At 42.0% G+C, this 25,706-nt stretch overlaps 1 protein-coding gene and 1 pseudogene across 1 annotated transcript in view; both read left to right on the top strand.

Annotated features, from left to right (window-relative positions):
* The window catches only part of Ror1 (receptor tyrosine kinase like orphan receptor 1), a 353,520-nt gene extending 338,286 nt beyond the window's left edge, over positions 1-15,234 (top strand). The window contains exon 9 of the mRNA XM_032901776.1: positions 12,572-15,234. Within this exon, the coding sequence (XP_032757667.1) occupies positions 12,572-13,999 (1,428 nt within the window). The 3' untranslated portion in view covers positions 14,000-15,234. The remainder of the gene's footprint in view (positions 1-12,571) is intronic.
* Positions 15,235-23,735: 8,501 nt separating this feature from the next.
* LOC116890347 lies at positions 23,736-23,836 on the top strand (annotated as a pseudogene).
* Positions 23,837-25,706: the final 1,870 nt, after the last annotated feature.

The raw sequence follows: 25,706 nt of genomic DNA, 5'->3' as shown, positions 1-25,706 counted from the left end.
AGGGCTCAGAGTGAGCTGGCTTTCAAATTCAAAGAAGGGAATTCCATGCCCCTTTAACCATACATAGTGAAAGAAAAGAGAGTTCTAACAGTGTTTACAAATGTGCCTGTTTTATGGTACATGGAGTGAATATAGAAATCTGTTATACTATACTGTATAATTTTGAATGATTAAGACGGTAAATTATATGTCATGTACTTTTTTACTTTTTTTTTGAGAAATCTTTTTAATGCTTAATTTAAATCCATTTCCCTTTGCTTAAAGCACCTTTTAAGAGAAATGTTTTCCTCCTGGTCCTCTTTGAAGTTGTTCTATGGTAGTCCACCTGAGCCTCCCCCGTCTCGATAGATTCCACCCCACTTCTTGTTGCTTTTCCAGCACATCTTTCAACATGCAGGCTGCTCGGGGTCCTGGTGAGCATCCCAGGATCGCTGGCTTTGCTCTGAATGCAGCTGCTATTCTAGATCCTGCACTGTGGTCCAAAAGCACTCCCTCTCAGGAAGGCCAACGTCTCAGTCCCAGGCCCTTCTGCAGAGACTCATCTCAACAGTGTAGAGGTCTTGCTTCCCAATGCTTAGCTTTTCATCTTCTTCCAACTCCAGAGGACCGTGTGTGCAACCATTATTGAACTCCTCTCTCTGTTAGGGACCACATTATTCTTTTGACCTTGATGATAAACTTTTAGGAAAACCAATGTCTTCACACTCAAATTAATCTGTCTTATTAATTATAATAGAATTATGGAGAACATCACGTTCTCATATCAATTATTTTATTTTGCTCCATATTATAATTTTTTTTTAAAAAAAGCCTTCAAAATACATTTGTAGTTGAAGTCATATCTGTTAGTTTTCGGGTTCTTTAAATGTGAAAAATTCACTTTCAAACGTTGTTTCTTAAGGCAAACCACTGCTCACTAGTTAAGTGTAAATTTCTACTACTTATTTTTTTTTAGTTCTTTCCCCCCTTTATTTAAAGTATTTTTCATTACTTTTTCCATTAATTTATTTATTTACTCACTTTTACATCCTGATGGCAGCTCCTCTCCCTCCTTCCCTCCCAGTCTCACCCTTACAAATCCCTCCCCAAGTTACTCTCTGGGGAGAAGGGGAGGCCTCCCCGCTTGGGTACCACCCTGTTCTGGGACATCCATTGGCAGCAGGACTAGGCGCATCCTCTCCCACTGATGCCCAAACAGGCAGTCCTGTTAGGGGAAGTGGAGCCAACGGCAGGCAACAGAGTGAGAGACAACTTCTGTTCCAATTGTTAGGCGACCCACGAGAAGACCAAGCTATGAATGTGTAGGACCTAGGTCCAGCCTCTGCGTGATCTTTGGTTGGTGGTTCGGTCTCTGCAATCCCCCACGGCCCCAGATTAGTAGATTCTGTAGGTTTTCTTGTGGGGTCCTTGACCCCTCTGGTTTGTTCAATTCTATCCCCAACTTTTCCACAGGACTCCCTGAGCTCTGTCTGATGTTCGGCTGCGGGTGTCTGAGTTTCCATCTGATGCTGGACAGAGTCTTTCAGGAGACGGTTATGCTTGGCTCCTGTCTGCAAGCATAGCAGAGTGTCATGAATAGTGTCAGGAGTTGACTCTCCCACATGGGATGGTTCTCAAGTTGGGGCAATCAAGTTGGCCATTCCCTCAGTCTCTGCTCCATCTTTGTTCCTGCACATCTTATAGGCAGGGCGAATTTCAGGTTAAAGGTTTTATGGTTTGGTTGATTTCCCCTTCCTTCTTCTGGATGTCCTACCTGGCTACAGGAGGTGGCCACTTCAGTTTCTATATCCTCCAAAGGTAGGAGTCTCAGCTAGTTCTACCACTGACTTTTAAAAGAAAAAATAAGTTTAATGCCTTAGAGGTCAGTTCATGTCATGTAGACTCAGGTGAGAATCAAGGTTTGATGCTTTTGAAATCCCGGATTCTGGCTAGCTGGTTTGCATGACTTATAGTATTTAATGTTATGTCATATTCCGTTTTTACTTAATACCACTACAAGAGTGAAGGAAAGACAGGGGGCTGGTATTGGTGCACATTCTCAGAGGAATGGTGGACTTTGCAAGTACTTTTATATATGAAGATTCCCATGCAACAGCCATTGTTCTGTGAGTTTCTCTCCTATCATTTCTGTGTCACTCAGTTAGTTGGTTGCAATGGGCACAGCATGAAGTAGCCACTGTCCTGGGGACACAGTCCTGACTACTGTGCTGGAATCTATGGGAAAGTGACTTCTAATCAGAAAATAAATATAGCCATTTTGTAGATAAGCTTTGCTCATTACCTTAACTGCATTCTTAGTGGAAGCTTGCTTGTGACACATAGTCCCTAAGAAGCAGAAATCTCTGAATTAGCAGTTTTTTCAAACTAAACAGAAAATGTTAGTATATACTGATTGATACAAATTATGAAAGCGTATATCCTGAGTGATGGAAGTAGGTGGTGAATCCCCACAAAAATCACACCATGCAGCAGGTCTTAAGTGGGAGATTTATTAAAAGGGAAGGGGACAGAGGCTGCCTGGAGGGTTGGGAGGCAGTAAGGGAAGAATGAGTGGGGGAAGGGAAATGGGACTTTTTGATCAGGTCCTGTCACATTTGAAAGAGGACATGCGACAGACAATGTGTAACCTCTGGGCAGCTAGTGATGACACGTCTTGTTTTCACGGGGTCCCTCGGGAGCTGGCTAGGAAGATGCATGATTGCTGACATTGTCGTGGGGGTCCCTTTCAGCTGTCTGTGGAGGACTGATTGCTAAGACTAGGAACTTCTATTTCCATGGCATTTGATCTTCATAGGCATTACATAAAGTAGACACTATGACACGGCTGTATGAATATGGAAACCTAGACCACGCACCCCCCCCCCAAAAAAAAAACAGATGAAACATCATGGTCATCAAGGGATCAATAACCTGTGGGTATAAAATGTGACTAGAAGGTTTTCCGACTCTAACCACCTGGTCTCACCAACTCATAAAGTTTTTGCAAAGCAATTCGTACACAAAGGTGGGAAGAAAAGATCGGTGGGTGGGTACACTTGGCTACTCCATGCTGAGTAGCCAGAGGAACTCCTGGCTTCTCAGAAAGTTTGAAGAGGTCAGAGTTAAAAGTGATGTAACCCAGTGCCAGGAGGAACATGTAGGACGTGGCCAGAGTAATAACCCTTCTCCACCCTCCATGATCAAAGAGACAAATGTGAGAGATATCAGCGTGGACTTGATGGGGGCAGACGTTGTTTTCATTGCATCTGACTAAGTTTTGATATGTTCCTTGCGAAATTTCCCAGTGTGGGGTTGTCTCCAATATGGGATTTGGAATTTAGCCACCAAATGGCTCACAAGCTCTTCTGGACCAAGCCGGGAAGTAAGGCTGGCTCAAGTACTTGACTGTGTTGGGGGAGCAGGAAAGACGCAACAAAACGAATGCTATCTTTCTCCCTCATAAGAGATTTGGCTCTGGATTTCGAAGTTGTTTGTTTTGTTTCTTACCGACTGCCTTTCCTGAACGATGCACAAAGGGCTTTGCATCCCTTTGAGAAAATTCCTAAATGTGAACAGTCGATCTCGAAGGGTCCTTTGAAAGTCACTGCCACGTAAATATTGCATGTGCCTTTAAAATTTAAGAGGAATGGACACACATGAGAAAGAAGGGGAAAGCCATGGGACCAAGTACATCAGCAGAGTCAGGGACACCCAGGATTCTTGTTTATCCACCTGATTGTGCCTTCCAGGGTGGAAACTCTTTCCATCTTTCCTCACCGGTGGAACTGCTGGTATCCCCACTTAGTGTGTGGATTAAGGAAAGACTTCTCCTGAGATTAGAAATCGATCCCACTTCCCAGAAGACAGTAAGCAGCCTCAGTAGACAGACAGGCTGCGGGATGGGCTGCCTGGGCTTCAGAGAGGTAGGGTGGGATGCTGCAAAAAAAAGGCTCTTGATAGCCCCCAGTTCACCAGAAAGGTGGCTTAGCAGAGGCATGGGCAGACAGGAGGTGGGACATTCTTCCTGGGGCCACCCTCTCATGGTGCAGAGCCTGGGGGAAGGGCTGGGTTTGTTTTAAGCAAAAGATTTCAAACCGATTAAAATTTTAGTGTGTTTTCATGGGCGCCCAAAGTAAACAAGGTTTTTCTGAACTTATGAAAGTTATAATTTATGGGAGCTTCGGTTGTTTTCTTTCTTTGGGTACTTTGGTTTGATGGTGTAGTATAGAAAACAAGGAACCTAGAAACTGACTTCTCTCTTTCCCTCTGCCTCTGCTCCCCTAAACCCTCTCAATCCTCAAAACAAGACTATCCTCTGTGTGGGGGGAGAGAGACGGGAGGGGGTGCAGGGGTGCGTCTGTGGAATACGTTCCTCAGCAGGGACCCAGGACATTCAGCCTCCTTACCTGCCTCAGGTTAGTTAGCTGCTCTTCCAGAGGAACTGGCTTCAATTCCCAGCACCCACATGGCATCTCATAACCTCTGGTAACTCCAGTGCCAAAGCATCTGATGCCTTTTTCTGGCTTCCGCAGACACCAGGCATGCACCAGGCATGCACCAGGCATGCACGGAGTGCACAGACATGCTTGTGGGCTAAACATCCACATCCATCTTTTTTTAAGGAAAAAGCCTTCTTCACCTAGTCTCCCAAGTCTTCCTAGCTCACCATCCTCTTGAGATGGCCTTCCGGGTCCCGCTGATGGTGTGACTTAACGTCCTCTCCATGTCCCCATCCTCTTGAATGTCACAGAGGCATCTGGCAGTCTTACCCACACCCTAAGATCCTCTCCCCTTGCCTTCTCTCCTGTTTCCTTTCTTTCCTTTCATTTCCCTTTCTGTTGCTTCTTTCCTTCTCTGGGGGAAACATCTCCCTTCTATTTTCCCTGTCTCATTCCATTCTCCAGTGGGTCTGTAGCTGCCCCTGGGTAAAATGACTTACCAACTTGGAAGAACCAATTTCAAGCTCTAAAGTTCATCTGGCACCCCAGAGTCCCCATCATCTGTGCCTAACCGTTCTAGCCACACACACCAACCCCGGCATATTGCTAGGAGGTAGCATGATAGTCTTCAAAGAGCTGGGATTTAAGAAGATTGGATTACAGATCTTGGCTCCATTATCTGCTGGCAGGAGATCTTAAACAAATCACTTACTCAACACTTCTCTGAACCTTTATTTTCCTCACCTGCGAAGGAAAGACAAAAATAGTACTTAAGAATGTTTCTGATACTTTGAGGTAGTGTGTCTGGTACCTCGAAGGTAGAAATAGTTAGAAATTCCTATTGTTTTTGGTTCCAGCGATAACTACAAACTTATCTGAAGCCAGTTGCTCTGAATAGGGCAGCATGGGTTTAGAGGAAAACAAAAGGACCCAGCAGGCCCCCAGCACAACTGGGAAGAGACAGAGGCTAGAGAATCCGAGTTAAAACATAGAGCTAACTCTTTGGATAGCTATGTTTTTGCTGGTGTCCCCTCCTGCCCTCACTCCCAGAATGCATTAGGGCACCCACCCCCTCATCTCAGCTGGAGAGGCCCAGTCAGAAACTGCTTCAGAGGAATGAGCTCCATCAACAGGGATCATGAAAGGACTGACTGGTGTATTTCCTCACTGAGGGGTGGCTGTGGTATCTCCACAGACTTTGCATAACTTCCACAGGAAGAAACTCTTATTTGAATCTAAGTTTAGGTGGAAGAAAAAAGAGAAACGTGGGGTTAGTATTTTCCCAAAGTCCCACAGCCGACACGAAAAGCCAAACCTCCAACCCAGGTCTATATGTGTCCAGGGTCCAAAGACTTCCTCTTTTAATCCACTGTCTTAATGTTCATGTTTGTTGAAACACATGAGCCCATAGGACCACAGAGTGATCAATATGGTATCAAAATTAGTAACTGGAGACCACTAATTAAATTAGTGACTGGGGACCAAAAGCAGGGGCTGCAGAGGTGGTGTGGTAGTTAGGAGCATGTACTGCCCTTGAAGTAAATAGTTCAGTCCCTTGCCTTATGTCGTTCATAGCTTCCTGAAACTCCAATCGGAAGGATTAGACATCCTCTTCTGAACATAAGCACCTGCATTCATATGCACGCATGCATACACATACATACACACATCCCTATTTTTTTAAAAAAAGAAAATACAGATATCTGTTTGTTGCATTTCTAAGTAGAAAAAGAAATTTTACCATGGGCATTATAAAGAAAATCCCCCAGAATCAATACTGGTCAGTGACAAATACTTACATGACTAGACAGTTACAGTACAGAGAGAAGAAACGATTGGAAAGTTAAGCCCCATTTAGAGAGATACAGATCAAACGTGGCAAAAGCTGGGTTCAACCTCCCACTAGAATTTGATCGCATAAGCCAGAAGCCTTTTTCATCGCTAGCCTTTGAAACTATCCACAATCTTGCCAAAGGCTGGCGGCTGAGCTTCCAGAATGTCGTCATATCTGCTTTATGAACAGAGTCAATCATTTCACAAACCTAACACTGTTGCCTAGGAAGCAAGCAAACATGCAGGAAAAGAAGGTAGGCTCTGAAGGTAAGCTGAGTGCACGTGCTAAGGCACCTCCCACTTAAATGCTCTCCCAGGGTCTTGTGCTCTGTCAGTCAAAGGCGCTTGCTATCCCTAGCTTCTGTTCACTTATCCAGTAACCAATAGAACACCAATGTGTAAGGTCAAGCTCAGAGACCAGACATTCTTCACTTTGGACATTGCATTTGCCTACAGTATTCGCCACGGTTTAAAGATGGAGACCCTTTCAGGGATCAAGGGAAAATCTCCACAGCCCTTTTCCAGAAAAGTGCTCAGACTTTGGGATCAGGCTTACTTGGGTTTGAATTTTGGCTCCATCATGTAAGGGTTGTGCCAACTGTTACAAGTCTTACTGTCATCACTCATGAAATGGAGAAATCACAGGATGAACTCTAGAGGACTATGATAAGGATTGAATCCAGTTTGGGAAAAAGCACTTATGACAGAGACACAGGGAAACATAGTGGAGTAATTGGCAAAGGACTTCTGAAGTCTGAACTGAGACTCTACTGACTGACTACTCAGCCATTTGAGCCTAACATGTGAGTAAAGCACTGTGTGTGTGTGTGTGTGTGTGTGTGTGTGTGTGTGTGTCTTGATGTTTAGCACATGACAAGGATTCAATATTTGGCTTCTCTAGGCTGAGATTATGTCATTACTGCAGGGCTGTGTTTCCTCTCACACAAGTCAGGGTGTAAACTCTGACTATTCAGGAGTATTAGTACCTATGTTAACATAGGATTCCGTATATTAAGGTAAATTAGATCAGTTATATGGCAAGATGTAACCAGTCAATAAAATGCATCCTAAGTAACTGGCTTTACATTGAAGGCATAGCTCAAGCTATATGAAGAGCCTTGACCCTCACTAATATCACAAGGCATATTAAAACATTATAGTGCAGAACATAAGCCAGGAGCTATTCTCTGGTCAGTAACTTTCTTCCACCTGGCTTTCCAAAGTATCCTTTTAAGCACCTTGCTTGGGTCAGAATTGCTCTAACACATGCAGTGTCTAGGCAGATCTGATGCCTGCTTAGTGGAGATATGCTGATTGGTACCTGAGAGTCAGAAAGGAGTCTGTCCTCAAGGCAGGGAGATCTCAGAGAAAACTGTGCTTTCAAATAGGGTAATGCCCTCTTCCTACATCCCACTACTAAAACTGTACCTCTCCTGTTGGTAGGGCCAGGGACCGTCTCATCGTTCCTAAGATGGGCAAGCGCAAATGACATGGTATAGAAGCCTTCTCTGCCCTTGCAAGTACTTGTTTTTAGGTGCAATCTGCTTTTAAAACAAAACAAAACAAAACAAAACAAAACAAAACAAAACACCATGGAGTTGGCCTAGTCATCAAAACACAAGAAGGGGCTTCGCCTTGAGTGACAGGGAAGGCAGGGGCTGCGGAAAGAAGCTTCAGGGTAAACATGTGGATATGAACTTCAGTTGTCCGTTAGTACCCACTCTTGGAGCCCCCTTCCTGTTCGAGGCTGCCTTCAGTTTCCATACTTCACTGTAGCTCTGCCCAGTACAGAGAAGTGCAAAGTCTTATGGTGAGCTTGGTACTATAGACGGAGGGAACCACATGGAGTCTTTCCTCACTTCCTAGAGTAATCTAGTCACCTATGCAAAAGGAGGAAGAGAAAGCAAGCTATCATCACCTGCCCTGCCTGAAGCACCATTTCAATCAGATTCTCACCTGAGGTGAAACTTGCCCAAGGTAGAAAGATATAGTTACTGAGATGACTCTTGATACCCATCTGTGCCCACCTCTATATAAAAATCAGTTTTAAAACGCTGTCCATGGCTTACCAGTTCCATAGTACACATTAAGGGATAGGGAAAGGGCACCCCTATTTACTGCTCATCCCTCAGTCAAAAGGTCACCATCATCATCCTGGCCTCAGGATCTGCATCTTAGCCAGACTTGGACCAGATACATACCAGACTTAAATGCTCGTCTCTTTCTTGTCTGCAAAGAGCTCATTTCCACGCTAGTCCAGTGGCTCTCTATAAATGACTGGGGGAAGAAAGCCCTATCAGACCCTGGCCAATGTATCAACTTCTGCATCAACTTTTCCCCTCCCCCTCCATCAAAAATTATATAATTTTTAAAGCTGAACCGAGGCAGATGTGTGTTTACTTTGAGAAGTAAAAATGTTAACATTCAAACTGAAAGCCTGTTTCGGTTTTAAGGTACTTAATTGCCTTACAGCATATAATAAACGCAGCCCATCTTGTCATTTAACTAATGGAGGGAGTGATGGAGAGATAGAAGTCCAGGACCCTGTTCTTTCCAGGGTGCCTTTGTACTTAGTTTACTTTGGCACTATGCCTCGTGTGTATTTTACACTTCTTTACATTTTGTACATCCCTGTATGACAAATACTTGTCAAACAAAAACTAAACAGATTTATAACCCCTTAACTTGAAATGAGCCAAAATTGAACTGCCAAAACTTTATGACTTCATTTTCTTTCATAGTTTTCCACTGCATTGGTTCAAACAGACAAACCCCACTTGAGGTCAAGCCGAGGTCATTTCACTTTCATTACTAAAATATAATTTACAATATGCCAGACCTAAACAAGTTTAGCCTAAAGGGTTTGTATAATATAAACCATCTGTTCCTTAACAATACAGCTAATTTCCTGCCATCTCCGAGCAGTCTACTGACGGCTTCTTTTAAGGGGTTTTATGATTTTTTAACTAGTTTAGGATTTATGTAAAATTTGAAAATGGGTCCGTAGTTAAGATTCATTTGTACCAAGTAATTTGAGCATTTTTTAAAATGCAAATCACTGTGTAAATGGCTCCCCTGAAACCAAGCTTCAAGTTGGCGTTTCTGGTTGTTTTCTAGGCTAGCTGCCGCACAGGTGTTCAAAAGGCAAGTAAGTGTCTCTGAGCTCTGCTAGTTTGGGTGTTACCCTGCTCCTTCCCAGAACAAACACTCGAAGTTGGTTTAGGGTGACTCTGGTAAACCCTTCCTTACGTAAGTTAGAGAAGATACAGGCCTGCCTAGCTTACCTGTGCTCATGAGATGTGACAAGATACAATTGAGTCAAAATGTAGACTTGTGTGTGTATGAATAGAAAGAAAGAACTGTTTGCAGTACCCTAGAGTACATGGCCATTGTTCCCAACTTCCAATAAGTCTCAGAGACCTGCTCAGCCTCCTGGGCCATTGTTCTACCTGGCCTTGCTAGCTAAAATTTCATTCGGAATGGCTGTCCTGAACATTCCCTGTTTCTTATTTCACCCTTCTTCACCTGTGAATAGACAGAACGAATTCTTGGCAAAGGTGAATGGGAGAGAAGGAATTTGCTTAATTCAGGAGGGGAGGGCCAGCTCCAAAGACTGGGGAGTCAGGGGTATGGAGGGTGATAGGCCAGGCCACTGTCATGGTCCTGGTCATCCCTTTCTTTCCTTTTCCCAGAAATTTGTCCTGATCTTTTTCCCTGCCCCACCTGATCTCTGCCTCCACCCACACATCCCAGAAAGGGGAGCAGTCTTTGAGCTACCAAAGCATCCCAGGCACCTTCAAGATGCAAATGAATTCTACATCAGTTTGAAGGACACTTTTTAAAAGAAGCCCAACAACTATACCAGAACAGAGAAAGTCTAACAAAAGATACCTAAAACACATTTTTAAAAAAAAAGGAATTACAAGGACTCTGTAGTTAAGGCTGTGTGTGGATCTAAATTATTCACAAAATTTAATCTACTTCTGGGTGGCTTACAAAAGTTAAAAGAAAAAAAATCAAGGTCATCAGCTACCACAAACTGCCTAACCCTGCAGGCCCATGTTAAGTCAGTTAATATTAGTTAAGTGCTGTCCAAGAAGTAACTAGTATTAGTAGAAAACAGCAGACCCAAGATGTGAACTCCGAAAGACAGGGATTTTGCTTGAGTTCAAAACTCACTGAATTCTACTTTTCTGCCGTGGGTTAGCTTGGAAGCTGTGTAGAAGAGGGCACTCTGATTCTGATAGTCCATTAATTTATGTCCTAAATCTCATTTTCCCTACAGAGATTTTAGGGCTTAGTCCCTTACCCTTCTCTATCATCAAGACCTGGAAATCCTGTTGAGGTCTAAGAATAATCAGCACAGACTGTGCTGTTGAAGAGGCCAGGGCATCTGTTGCATTCCCTTATGTTATTTTATTACCACTGGCTAACATCGGAATCCTCTCCTCAGCGTCATGCTGCAAGGATTCAGCCTGGGTTACTCTTACCAGAAAAAGTCATAGTGTCCCATGCTAGGACAAAGAGAGTCAGTTTAATTGGTTGCATTTCTCTATGGTCACACCTTCTCTCCCATAGGAAGTCCATTGGTTCCCACCAAATGCCATGCTAGAGGCTGTGAATGGAGCTCAGTGGTATTGTGTGTTTAGTATGCATCAGGCCCTGGATTCAATCAACTGAACCAAAAAAAAGCAGAAAGAATAGACCGGTGGTTCTCAACTTGTGTGTGGAGACCATGGAAAAGCATATATTTCTGATGGTCTTAGGAACTGAGATACTGCTCAGTGGCAAAATTAATGACTTTCTACCTGTTATATCAATGGTTCTCAATCTGTGGGCTGGCACCCCTTTGATTGTAAAAAGACCCATTCATAGGGGTCACCTAAGACCATCAGAAAACACAAATATTTACATTGTGGTTTATTAACAGTAGCAGAGTTGCAGTTATGAAGTAGCAACAAAAACAATTTTATGGTTGAGGGTCACCCTTACTTGAGGAACTGTCATTAAAGGGTGGTAGCATTCAGAAGGCTAAGAACACTGATCTAGACCATGTAAACAAAATAGTGGGTAGACCTATAATGGCAGAAAAGAAATCCCTCATTAGTCAGATGGAAAGATTAACCCAAGGTCTTAAATTTCATTGCCCTGCTAAATAATGTTATTTAATGAATGTAGTCCTAACTTTTTAAAGTATAAAAAAGCATGAGATTCAGGTTGCAGAGAAGCTGCAGCACAGCCTTCCACACACCGCTCCCTCACACTGACATACGTGCAGCTTCCGCTCTTCCACGAACTGGCTACTCTCCCAGCCCATAGAAACGTAATCTTGTTTAGAGTGTTATCAGTTGTTTGAACTAAAGCACAGAACTTTGAGATTTTTAAGGATTTGTTTTGTCTATGCTTACTTTGTGAAAGTTCAGTTATCTGAATTAATAAAACATTATTTGGATTAATAAAAAAAAAAAAAAAGCATGAGATTAAAAAACCCCACCTGTACTCCCTTTCTTTCAAATTCCTGCTAAGCTAGTTGCTGGTAGCTACTGCTGTTCTGAGTCTCTTTTTAACAGCTTTCTAAATTTTCTTATGCACATGCAAAGAGATGTTTCCTCTCTTTGATACAAAGGTCATGTATGGCATTTCAGCTGCTTTGCTTTTTATGTTGAACTACAAGGAGTAGGATTTAGAGGCCATCCCATGTCTCCACATAGAAACTCCCTTGTCTCTTTCCACAACTTTAGAATATTCTAGTTAGTAGACACACACACACACACACACACACACACACACACCATTTTTTTTCTTTTTGTTTTGTTTTGTTTGCTTGTTTTTGCCTAGGAATTAAACTTAGGGCCTTGCAAATGAAGACATTCTTAACCCTTGAATGACATTCCCAGCTTTTCTTGAGACTGGCTTTGGCCCAGGCTCCCATCAGACTCCTGATAATTCTACCTCTGCTTTCTGAAAGCTAGGACCACAGGTAAACGCCACCATGCCTGGCTCTACGTCCCCTCCTCTCCCTCTTCTGTTTGTTTGATCTTTGGGGATTTTTGTTCTGGTAATTTTTTTTCCCTCCACACCCAGCTTCTTCAACCTTTATTAAATTCAGTCTCCTCTAGGGAAATACTTGCGTTGTTTCAGTCCTGTAACGGGCAGGATTGCATAAACAAGCCTTGTTCTGCAGAGAATGGCAAGGATTGAACCATTACTTCAGCCCAAGTAGCCCATCTGTTCATCTTTGATGTATGCTCCTCCCCCTTTCAGTGCCAATGTGTCTCGCTTTAAGAAGGGTTTTAACCCACACTTTCCCTTTCTTCCAGAGCAAAGCTAAGGAACTGCCTCTTTCTGCTGTGCGTTTCATGGAAGAATTGGGTGAATGCACCTTTGGAAAAATCTATAAGGGCCATCTCTACCTCCCAGGCATGGACCATGCACAGCTAGTGGCTATCAAAACCTTGAAAGACTATAACAACCCCCAGCAGTGGACAGAATTTCAACAGGAAGCCTCTCTCATGGCCGAACTACACCACCCTAATATTGTATGTCTCCTTGGTGCTGTCACCCAGGAACAACCTGTGTGTATGCTCTTTGAGTATATGAACCAGGGAGATCTCCATGAGTTCCTCATCATGCGATCCCCACATTCCGATGTTGGCTGCAGCAGTGATGAGGATGGAACGGTCAAATCCAGCCTGGACCACGGAGATTTCTTACACATCGCAATTCAGATTGCGGCTGGCATGGAGTACCTCTCTAGTCACTTCTTCGTGCACAAGGACCTTGCAGCTCGCAACATTTTAATTGGAGAACAACTGCATGTGAAGATTTCAGACCTTGGGCTTTCCAGAGAAATTTACTCTGCCGATTACTATAGGGTGCAGAGTAAGTCTTCACTGCCCATCCGCTGGATGCCTCCTGAGGCCATCATGTACGGCAAATTCTCCTCAGATTCTGATATCTGGTCTTTTGGGGTTGTGTTGTGGGAGATTTTCAGCTTTGGACTCCAGCCATATTATGGGTTTAGTAATCAGGAAGTGATTGAAATGGTGCGAAAGCGACAGCTCTTACCGTGTTCTGAAGACTGCCCACCGCGAATGTACAGCCTCATGACCGAGTGCTGGAATGAGATTCCTTCCAGGAGACCACGCTTTAAGGACATCCACGTCCGTCTTCGATCCTGGGAGGGCCTCTCAAGTCACACCAGCTCAACCACTCCCTCGGGTGGAAATGCTACCACGCAGACCACCTCCCTCAGCGCCAGCCCTGTGAGTAACCTCAGCAACCCCCGATTTCCCAATTACATGTTCCCGAGCCAGGGGATCCCACCACAGGGTCAAATCGCTGGTTTCATTGGCCCAGCGATACCGCAGAACCAGCGCTTCATCCCCATTAACGGATATCCAATACCTCCCGGATACGCAGCCTTTCCTGCTGCCCACTACCAGCCTGCGGGGCCTCCCAGGGTGATTCAGCACTGCCCGCCTCCAAAGAGCCGGTCCCCAAGCAGCGCCAGTGGATCGACCAGCACTGGCCATGTGGCCAGCTTGCCCTCATCGGGATCCAATCAGGAAGCAAACGTTCCTTTGCTACCCCACATGTCAATCCCAAATCACCCCGGTGGAATGGGGATCACTGTTTTCGGCAACAAATCTCAAAAACCCTACAAAATAGACTCAAAACAACCATCTTTGCTTGGGGACTCCAATATCCATGGGCACACCGAGTCTATGATTTCTGCGGAAGTGTAAAATGTGGGACTTTTGTAAATACGCTATCCAGGAAAAACTAGAAGGTGGCAGAAAAGATTTATATTCAAATGTTTTTATTGACGGTTCTCATTTAGCAGACATTGCAACCAGTATCTTCTGTGAAGTTTAACTGTGTCTTACCGGAAAGACACCAGCCAGGAAAAATAATGCATTGTGGGATTTACACTCCATCAGGGTGTATGATATGTTGTCGGGAACAGACCTTTTATTTCAAGGACTGAAAACTGCAAAACCAATGAAGATGAACAGAACATAGTAATTAAATAGCAAACCAAAAAAGGAAGTCAAATGGTGCTCTCTCTGTGTGTTTTTGCCTTTGGTCACCATGACTGATCTACCGCCAAAACGTATATACTGTAGCATTTGTCTACCTGCTGTCTCTACTTCAGGACAGATGTTCAGGAACTATCTTGATTCAATTAGACTCTAGGCATGTTTGAATGGAAGTGGTGTTTAGCACCACAGAGGGGACTTTAGGCTACATTTTAAATCACAGATAGAAACGAGCCATACAGTCGAGTCATGTCCACAGAAGTCGTCTCAGTCACCAGGTTTCTCTGGGATGGTGTAGAGCGTCTCTATGTGACCCTCCTCACCACGAAGGCTTTTCCACAGTCTCTTTTCCCACAATGTGTTTACACAGGCCCTGGAGAAGGTAGATTTGGATGCTGGAAATGGTCGTACATTACCATTTAGGTTATGGCTTTAGGTACAGGGCACCCAAGGAGGCACAGTCGGGAAAATGGTCCCTCAGCCTGGATTCGTATCCATGGGAAAGGAGCACGGGTTACTCCAGGGGCTTCCCCGGACCATCCATGCTGCAAACGAGTGACACTAGAGGCAAGGCTAACCACGCGCATGCCTGGTAGCTTGTTTACAAGTTGGCGCAGGTTCTCAGGAGTGCTTACCGTCACAAGGAGCAGGAGGAAAGCCTGTGATAATAGCAGAAGCTAGTACATTTAAACTCTCACTTTGTGCTTTTCCTGGAGATGTTCACCGATTATATTCCAGCACCAAGAACTCTAACATTTTGTTCATAAAGCTAGCCGAAACCCAAAGACAAAGCACCCTATTTGGCAAAGCAAATGTTTAAAAACATGCTGAGTTTGCTCAAAGATTACAAAACTCCAAATTCCTTAACTTAGCAAACTAGCAATTTGGTCCTTCTTGCCTTCCGTAGGGGGTGACATCAAATGTGCCCATCCTGGCATTTATTTGCCAACCACCTTGTTCAGAACCCTTGGGAGATTCAAGTTCTACATAGAAAGCAATTTTTTGTATTTGATTTTTCTTTTGTTTAAAAAAAAAAACTCCTTTATTCTAAGAAAAAATGTCAGCAAGTCTTGCTTTTACTTTAAAGCTATAGAGACATATAAGTTGCACAATAAATACTAGAAATATTTCATGAGGGGAATATAAGAGTTAGGAAGATCCTGATGATCTTAAAGGTAGAATTTACATAAGGGATAAAGGAAATCTGTCTACCAAATGTGCCTAGGATTCCCCAAACAAGCATGAACTTATAGGTACTGTGAACTCAAAAGAGTTGGCTATATTCAGATTTACTGAGCAATAAATTTAGACCTATTTTGTGGTGTGAATAAGCTGATTCTGTGTAACATTTCTTGGAGTGGAGTAGGGGAGAAGATTTGTATCCTTTCGTTGCTATGCAACTGTTTAATGATGATGCTTCAAACCACAATCCTATGTATCACATGACAATCAATTGTTCTCCAAGAATATTTATTTTGAGTCAACAGTCTCAGTGAATCTGAGTTTTCAAGGAGTCCCTTAAAGGGGGACTAGCATTCCATGAGCCAGTAAGATAACCTTCTCTGGAAAGACATTACTATGGTTAAAAAAAATAAATAAATAAATTCAACTTAGTTTTTTATAAAGAACTATAACATTTATTTTTAAGCCTTTTATAGTAACGGAAGCCATTAAGGTGAGCAGCCGAAATCTCAAAACCACTTGTTGTAATGTGTGAAGACAGCACGGCCTCTGTTGTATTAAAAGCTGTCCCTTTTCACACGCTGAACAGAAGCTTCTTTCACTTTGGTGACAATGTTTTTTTGGTAAGGTGATTTTATTGTCAGGTTGTTGTTTTGTTTTGTTTTGTTTTTTTCTCTCTCTGCACCAAACTGTTGATGGTTTGTATCACAGAAGTGGAAATATATCTGCATCCTTATATCTGGTCTGTTTCCTTATTTCCTTTGCTTGTTTTGAACTCAGTGTAGGAATTCTTCACCTGTAGAATGGCAATGTTCAGGTAGCTCGCGTTACCACATCTTTCTTTAGCCTCACCGCATGCGTTTAATCACTGTGTCACTTAATGTTTGATTTGTTCTTGTGGGCATTCCAAATAGACGAGCATGGACTTGTAATGACCAACACACTATTTTATATTGAGGATATATGCATTTGTATTTCACCACCAGAGATGATATTAAACACTGATTATTTTATGCTGCTGTTTATTAAAATGTTTACTCTTAAAATATGTCCTGAATATTGGTGTCGCAGGAGCATTTGAAAGTCTTCATATGATTTTTAATGGTTGACATTTTTCAGAAAGAGGAATCACAATTCTTATTTTTCTCTTACTTCAATTAAATAATATTTGAAGTGAATTTTAAAAGTAGACTCACAGGGCTGGGGATACAGTTCAGTGATCAGCACTAGGCTAGTGTGCAGGATGCCCTGGGTCCAAGCCCCAGGACTACAAAAAAACAAACAAACAAACAACAACAACAACAAAACAGATTTGTTTTGTTAGAGACCAAAGGAGAAAGAAGAATCCTGAAGATTTCATAACCTGGCAGTATAATCTACCTGTAGATGGCAAGCTTTGGTCTTTGAAACCAAAATGATACATTTATAATGGAATGTAAACAGTTGGAACAAGTAGAACTGACTGAAGTTGTATTATTTTCCGCCTTGACCTTTCCATGTGAACTTGACAAAACTCATGCATTTGGACTCTAAGGAACATATCCTATCATGTCCAACTTAGATTCTGACCATGTTGGTAAAATAAAAGAGATGCAGCCTTTTTATTGACATAGTTTATCACTATCCCCCAAATTGCCCTCCCGAAAGATCCCCATCCAGCAATGAATATGCATTGTCAAAGAAAATGAGTATTGTTATGAAAGTTGAAAGGGAGTGTTCGTCTTTTGCACAAGAAGAAAACAAGAAGATCTTCAGGGCCTTCATCTGTTTTAAGTACAGCTCTTGTTATCACCACAACCATCAGACTCCATAAAGCAACCACACCCCAACACAGTGGGGTCCGCGTGGGTTTCTACCTCACACTTGAAGGACTGGCTCTGCTCTTCACTCCTTTTACTCTTTCTGTCTCTACAGACTCCCCTTGAACCTGAGTCCCTTGATCCTCTAGTTCTTAATCACCAACACATGCAGGTTCCTAGCACCAGCACACCACATCGCCTGGTATTGAGCACTAGACGCTCACTGGACAAGAGCTCTGCCTCTGTGTGCCTTCAAGGATGCTTAACCACTGAAGTGTTCCTTCCCGACCCAGCTACCAAGAGCACCCAGGAGCTTGTCATCAATGTAAAGTACCGAGTCCTTCCTTGACTCAGTACTAAATCTGCGTTTCTAAGGGTAGGACCCGGGAATTTGTGTTTTAAGAGTCTTCTATGTGCAGGGTGGTGGTGGCACACTCCTTAATCCCAGCACTCAGAAGGCAGAGGCAGGTGTATTTCTATGAATTCGAGACCAGCCTAGTCTACAGGGCGAGTTCCAGGACAGCAGGACTACACAGAGAAACCTCATCTTGTAAAACAAACAAAAAAGAGTCTTCCATTGATTCTGACAGACACTGAGGATCAAAAACTATAGAACTGGAAAGAATGGGATGGAGGTGTGTGGCCTTTTTATCTCTTGTAATGTAATGGTACACAAGCTCTTATTCCTCTTCAAGAAAACCTAGTCACCCAAAACCATGGGACCAAGGTTGAGCCGTTTGAGAATCAGTTGCGTTTTTCTGCAGCTAGGGCTGTATAGCTCAGTTGGTAAAGCACTTGCCTAGAATTTGCAAAGTTAGGGGCAAGATCACAAGTAACCCTCCCCCAGATTATATTTTTCTGTAGTTATTCGCTTGGGCAGAAAAGGAATAAGGAACCAGTGAGAAGGCTCAGCAGTCATGGTTCTTTTCCGGAAAGCCTGGTAGCCTGAATCTGCCCCTGGAATCGGTGTAGAGGAGGAAGGAAAGAATGGACAAAGCTGCTTTTACCATCTAATGTGTGCCGTGGCATGTGCTTCCACACAGTAATAAAAAATAAATACATTTTAAAAAGAAACCAATGCAGCACAGGCTACAGGTCTATGACTGAGGGCAGACTGAAAGTCCTACTAGACTTAGCATCCCTGCACTTGGAGGAGGGAGAGATCGAGGGAGGAGGGAGGGAGGAGGGAGGGAGGGAGGGAGGAGGAGGAACAAGCACTCACCTTCTTGGATCCTGGCTAAATGTATTTCCCTTCATATGATCAAACTCAGAGAAGCTATTTTCTTAGTTCAACTTTTTGGACTTCTAAACCGATGGTTGAAGAAAAAGTGAAAAGAATTTCCTTCATGCTGCACAAAAAAGGAAAGAAGGAAGGAAGGAAGAAAAAGAAAAAAGAAAGAAAGAAAGAAAGAAAGAAAGAATGAAAGACAGAGAGGAAAAGGAAAAGGAAAAGAAAAAAGTCTCTAAACACAGATCTTGTCTGTAGGGTAAGGCCAAGCCCTAGTCCACATCATTCCAGAGGCTGCCCAGAGAACTCTTCCTCCTCAGCCTTCCTGTGACAGTTGCAGGAAGTGGTCATTCTTGCTTTTTGCATCAGCTGCAGTCCATCGGTCTGTGCAGGGCTGGTTCTCCAGGGAGCTACAGGGCCTAAAGCTTAGGAGGAGGACAGCCAGAGGGATCCAGAATGGTGTTGGGATTAAGTTCATAGTCTTAATTTATAGAGCTTGTTTTTTTTCAGTCCATAGCTCAAATGCTAAAGAGGAAATTCCTGATCAGAGAAGGAAAGGGAGTGAGGGAGCACACACAAGGGGTTCTACAGCACAAAGCAGAGCTGCCCTTGAATTTGTTACCATAAACGCCAAGAGGGCTGGGTCGCTGAAACCTCAGTGAGCCTCACAAACCATCAAAGCACTCAAGGTCAAGGCAACCCTCTGGGAAGTTGTATGGAAAGGCTTAAAACCATGGAGACGGAAAGGAAGACACACTGCTGGCGGTTTTATGACTAGTCGGGTTCTAATCATGTAAGAGTTGCTTGTTAATAAATAAGCAGAGGAACACTGGCTGAGCAGGCCAGGCAAGACCCTTCCCTAAGGGACTCTGTGAATGAATGTTCTCATCTGCTACAGAGAAAAACACTGCCTGAACATTAGATAGGACGTTGCCTAGACCTTTTTAAAAGACAGTAACATGATGTGAAGAAATGAAAACTCAGGGAGTGTTTAATAGGAAGAGAATGGACCTATGTGTCAGTTTCCATGGCCCCACGCTTTTGACTGTAAACTTAAGACATTAAAAGGACCAGCTATATACAAAGTGCTCCCACTCTCCAGGCCTTGGAGGCAAAATGGAACTTAGGCCAGCAGCAGGGATCACCCATGTCTGCCAGCAGAGGTGAGTGTGCTGTGGTTTCCCGAGGTGGGGTAGCTGAAGGATACCTGTTTCATGGTAGAGAGAAAACAAGAGTCCTAACTAAGACACAGGCACTTGTCCAGCCTCAGCCCAGACACCTTGCTTACTACTTCACAGCTGATTTTTTCTTCACAAGCCCTGAGGCCAAACCTGACCGTAGAGCCTGGATCAATTTTCACCTGTTTGGAGGCAATGACATTCACATGGTCATGAGAAGGGCTCCAGAATATAATATTAATCACTCTTAAAACAGTGTACTAAATAGTGGGTAACATTTTGACATTTTCAAACATATATCATTGTACTTTTCTCACAACCATCCCCTATAAAATTCCCTTGGTGGTTCTTCCTCCCTTCCCAGCAGTCCTCTTCCCCCCAAATGGCTCCCTTTCTGATTTTAGACTTATGATTGTTGATAGATAATAGATTATGAATGGGTAGATAAATGATATATAGATAGATAGATAGATAGATAGATAGATAGATAGATAGATGATAGATAGATAGATGATAGATAGATAGATAGAGAAATAGATAGATAGATAGATAGATAGATGACACACATGTACACATGCACACTTCTGAGAAGTATGTAGTGTTTGTAATCCTTTCTTCACATTTCCCTTTCATGTCTTCCCTCTATGCCTTCTATCTTAATGTACTAACAGGTTTTGTGTGTCAACTTGACACAAGCTGGAGTTATCACAGAGAAAGGAGCCTCCCTTGAGGAAATGCCTCCATGAGATCCAGCTGTAAGGCATTTTCTCAATTAGTGATCAAGGAGGGAGGACCCAGCCCATTGTAGGTAGTGCTGTCCCTGGGCGGGTGGTCTTGGTTTCTATAAGACAGCAAGCTGAGCAATCCAGGGGAAGCCGGCCAGTAAGTAACATCCCTCCGTGGCCTCTGCATCAGCTCCTGCTTCCTGACCTGCTTGAGTTCCAGTCCTGACTTCCTTTGGTGATGAACAGCAATGTGGAAGTTTTTTGGTTTTTTTTCCTTTTTTTTTTTTTTTCGGAGCTAAGGACCGAACCCAGGGCCTTGCGCTTCCTAGGCAAGCGCTCTACAGCAATGTGGAAGTTTAAGATGAAAAAACCCTTTCCTCCTTCTCAACTTGTTTCTTGGTCATGATGTTTTGTGCAGGAATAGAAACCCTGACTAAGACACTTAATGTTATTAGTATGTCATATAATCATATATTTAAATCTAAATTTTACATATGAAGAAAGTTTGATATTTGTCTTTTTGAGTCTTTGTTTCACTTAGTGTGATGATAAATCCAATTCCTGCTAAGAACATAATTTCCCTTTTTAATGGCTAAATAAAACCCAATGGTATACATATACTACATTTTCTTTATACATTCCCTGTGGATGGGCATTTGGGCTGATTGCATGTTTTAGGAATTATGAACTGTGCAGCAATCAGCATGGTTGTGCAAACATCTCTGTGACATGCTGACGCATATTCCTTTGGAGATACAAGTAGGAGTGCCATTTAGCTGGAGCATAGGGTCACTCCATTTGTAGTTCTACGAGGAACCTCCATTTCAACTTCCACAGTAGAGGCGCTAGACTGCGCTCACACCAGCAAAGTCTGAGCGTTCCTCTTTCCCTGATTCTCACCAGCATTTGTTTTCTTAACAAGAGCCATTCTCACTAAGGTGAGGTGGAATCTCAGAGTAGTTTCATCTCCATTTCCCTGGTGGCCAAGGAAGCTGCACATTTTTTCATTGGTTTATCGGCCATTTCTACTTCTCATATTTTTATTCCGTTTCTTCTTTGAACCACACATTTTATTTTCACTTGTTGATTGAGTCTTTGGTCTTCTTGTATTTAGTTTTTGGAAGTTTAATACAGTTAAGATACTAATCCCCTATCAGATGTATATGGTTAATAAAGATTTTCTCCCGTTATGTAGGCTCTCTCTTCATAGGGTGAATATTTCCTGTATTGTGCAAAAGCTTTGTAATTTCATGAAATCCCATATCAATTCTTATAATTTCTTGAGCTGTCTGAATCCTTCCAGAAAGTTCTTGCCTATGGTTATATTCTTTTAACTTTTGAGATTATAATTACATCATTTTCTCTTTCACTTTCCTTCCTCCAAACCCTTCACAGACCCACCTTGCTCTGTTTCTAATTCATGATCTCTTTTTTCATTAATTTGTGTTTTACACACACACACACACACACACACACACACACACACACACACACACTACTAAGTACATAAGTACAACCTGTACAATATACATCACGGTAATTGTTTGACTGACCGTTTAGTATTAGTCCCTAGAGAAGATTATTTCTCCCATTCACAGCAGTCCTTAGTTGTCTGTAGTTCTTACATAGGTTGAGGCTTCATGGGCTTTTCTTTATCCACTTTGGCATGTCTACTGCCCTTGTTCACCTTGTATGTAGGCAGTCACGTTGGTAAGATTTTTATAACATCTGACACCCCTACAACACACAATCTCATAATAAACTCTCTAATCCTCTGACTCTTAAATCTTTTATCCCCTAAATTTCTATAATCTGTATGTGTGGGACTTGGTTTATAGACTGGGCTGAGCTGTACAACTCTGCATTTTGATTGGTTGTGGTTTCCTGTAGTAGTTAGCCTGTTTCAAAGAGAAGTTTCCTTGATGAGGGGACAAGACAACACTAGTCTGTGAGGGTAAGAGTAACTAGAATGTGGGTAGGAATTGTGCTGATTTAGTATAGTGGCAGTTTCTCCTCCAAGATCCACGACATCTCTTGTCCTGAGTAGTTGGATAGATATGATTTTTCTCTTGTTGAGTAGATCTTTTAGTTCAGCTAGAGAGCTATTGGTTACTACCAGGATATGCATGCCACTGTTGCACACTTATGGCTATGGTGCCATGCTGATGGTAGTTGTGGTTTAGGACTGTTGTAAGAGGGGAAGACTGTCAGTTGTTCCCTCCCTTTGGAAAGCTTGGACGGTGCTTCCTGGTACCATAAAAGCAAGTCATGAGGATGGAAGCTTTTGAGTTCAGCTCAGTGGCCTCTGGGTTCTGTTTCTGAAGTGCATAGAGTCTTCTGCAATAGAGACTTACCTTCTACCTGACATGGGGGGCAGGCTACCAAGGAAAACCACCCGTGGCCTGTGATGTTTTAGGAATCTCTTGAACAACAATTGAAACAAGGGTTTCTCAAGCTCCATGGTGGGGAGTTTGTTAAACAGAAAACTTGAGAAACAGGAGTACTAGTTCTGTTTTAAAGGTTGATAGAATTTATCTGTGAACTCATCTGGTCCTGGGCTTTTACTTACTGGAAGACTCTGTTACCACTCCCAACCTCATTGCTTGTTACAGAACTATGTATGTTAAGTTATATCTTGATCTAAATTTTGGTTGGCCAGAGTTGTCTGGGAGGTTTTATCCATTTCTTCCAGATTTTTCTTATTTTGGGAATAAAAACATTAAAAGTACTGCCTGCTAAATCTCTATATTTCATTGGAATCTATAGTTATGTCCCCTTTCACCTAATTTTATTAATTTAGACCTCTTTCTTTTGGTCAAGGGTCATTCGACCTTGTCTAATTTTTCCAAGCACTAAATATTCCGATTCCTTGCATTACTCTTTTAGTGTGCATTTCACTAATTTCTATCCTGATACTTTTTTTTTCTGTCTACTGCTTTTAGGCCTCCCTTTTCTTATTTTCCTAACACCTCAAGGGACATGATTACAATATTTGAAACGGCCCTGGTTTTTTAACATGCCTTTACTTTTCCCCTAGAATTACCTTCACTGTATCCTAAATGTTTTGATAAGTTGTACTTTTTGGTTTCATTTGATTCTAGGGTGCTTTCTAAAAATGTATCCCCAAATTGAAATAATACCCTGCATCCTCCCTGACAATCAGGAATTAAAGTTGGATATCAACAACAACAGAAAAGGCATAAATATGCAAACTCATGGAAACTAAAGAACTCACTACTGGCTAAACAATGACAACAAAAATGTGTCAAAATAGAAAATAAGAAGGAAATTAAAACCTCTTTCAAGCAGAATGAAAATACAAATATCCATGTTCGCTTCGGCAGCACATATACTAAAATTGGAAAGATACAGAGATTAGCATGGCCCCTGCAAAAGGATGACATGCAAAGCGTGAAGCGTTCCATATTTTTTAAACCATGACTGAAAGACTATACATGGACTGACCCAGGGCTCCAACTGCATAGGTAGCAGAGAATAGCCTTGTTGGGGCACCAATGGAAGGAGAAGCCCTTGGTGCTGCCAAGGTTGGACCCCCAATGCAGGAGAAGGGGGACCAGTAAGGGGGATGGATGGAGGAATACCCATATGGGGGGGGGGGGGGAGGGGATGGGGTGGAGTCTATGGACAGGAAACTGGGAAAGGGAATAACATTTGAAATAACATTGAGTAAAGAAATATATCTAATAAAAAAGAAAGAAAGAAAGAAAGAAAGAAAAATATTGATGTTAGCAGTGGGTTGAACTAAAAAAAAAAAAAAAGAAGAAGAAGAAAGAAAAAGAAAAGAAAATACAAATATCCAAGCCAATGGAGCACAATGAAAGTGTTTCACTAAATGCCTATATAAAAAAAAAAATTGGAGAGATCTCATATTAGCAACTTAATGGCACACCTGTAAGCTCCAGAACAAAAAGAAAATAGCGCACAAAAAGGATAGATGGCAAGAATTAATAAAACTTGGTGCTGAAATCAATAAATCAATAAAATCAATAAATCAAGAGTTGGTGCTTTGAGAAAATCAATAAGATTGATAAACCTTTAGACAAATGAATTAAAAGACAGAATATCCAAGTTAATAAAATCAGAGATTAAAAAGAGGACATCGGACAAAGAGAACTCTACATAATCATAAAGACATACTAAAAAAAAGTCTGTACTCTACTAAACTGTAAGACCTAAAAGAAATGGATTAACTTCTTGATAACAACCTACCAAAGTTAAATCAGGGAGATGAGCTATTTAAGCAGTCTCATAACCCCTAGTAAAATAGAACCAGTCATTAAAATCTTTCAATCAGAAAAAAAGCCAGGGCCAGATGGATACAGTGCAGATTCCTGCTAAACATTTGAAGAATTAACATCAGTACTGATGAACTTTCTCTATAAAATAAAACTGAAGAAATATTTTCTAATACTCTTTACATGGCAATAATTGATCTGATACCAAAACTACACAAAGGTCTAACAAAGAAAAAGAATTACGGAACAATTTTATGCAAACAAGTTATATGGATGCAAAAATTCTCACTAAAATACTTGCAAAGTGAATCCAAGAACACATCAAAAAGATCAACTATGACCAAGTAGGCTTCATCCAGGAGACGTAGAGGTAGTTCAATATTCATAAGTCACTAAATGTAATCTACCAGGAAAAGGGGCTGACGAAACAAAGTCATAAGATAGTCTTGTTAAATAAAGAAATGTCCTTTGACAAAACCCAAAACCCTTTCATAATGAAATGAGAGATACAGAGAACAAGGGACATATCTCGACATAATAAAGGTGATTTACAGCAAGCCTACATATAGCATCAACTTAAATGGAGAGAAACGCAAAGCATTTCAGTAAAAAAAGGAACAAAACAAGGTTTTTCACTCTCTCCATACCTAGTCAATATAATACTTGAGTCTTAGCTAGAGCAATAAGACAACTGAAGGAGATCAAGGGGAATCAAATAGGAAAGGAATAAGCCAATGTGTCTTATTTGCTGATGATATATAATATATGTGTGTATAATTTATACACATATGCATAAAAAACAGGGAACTTCTGCAGCTGATGAACACTTTCAGCAAAGTAGCAGAATATAAAATTAACACAAAAAATCAGTAGCCTTCCTATGACAAATGACAGACTGAGAAATAAATCAGGGAAACAAAATACTTTTCAAAATAGCATCCAAAAAATTAAAATATCTTGGGATAACTCTAAGCAAGCAAGTGAAAGCCTTGTATAATAAAAATTGTAAGTCTCTGAAGAAAGAAATTGAAAAAGACATTATCAG

Source organism: Rattus rattus, chromosome 1 (assembly GCF_011064425.1).
Source record: "Rattus rattus isolate New Zealand chromosome 1, Rrattus_CSIRO_v1, whole genome shotgun sequence".
NCBI lineage: Eukaryota > Metazoa > Chordata > Mammalia > Rodentia > Muridae > Rattus > Rattus rattus.
This window is presented reverse-complemented; position numbering and strand designations above follow the sequence as displayed.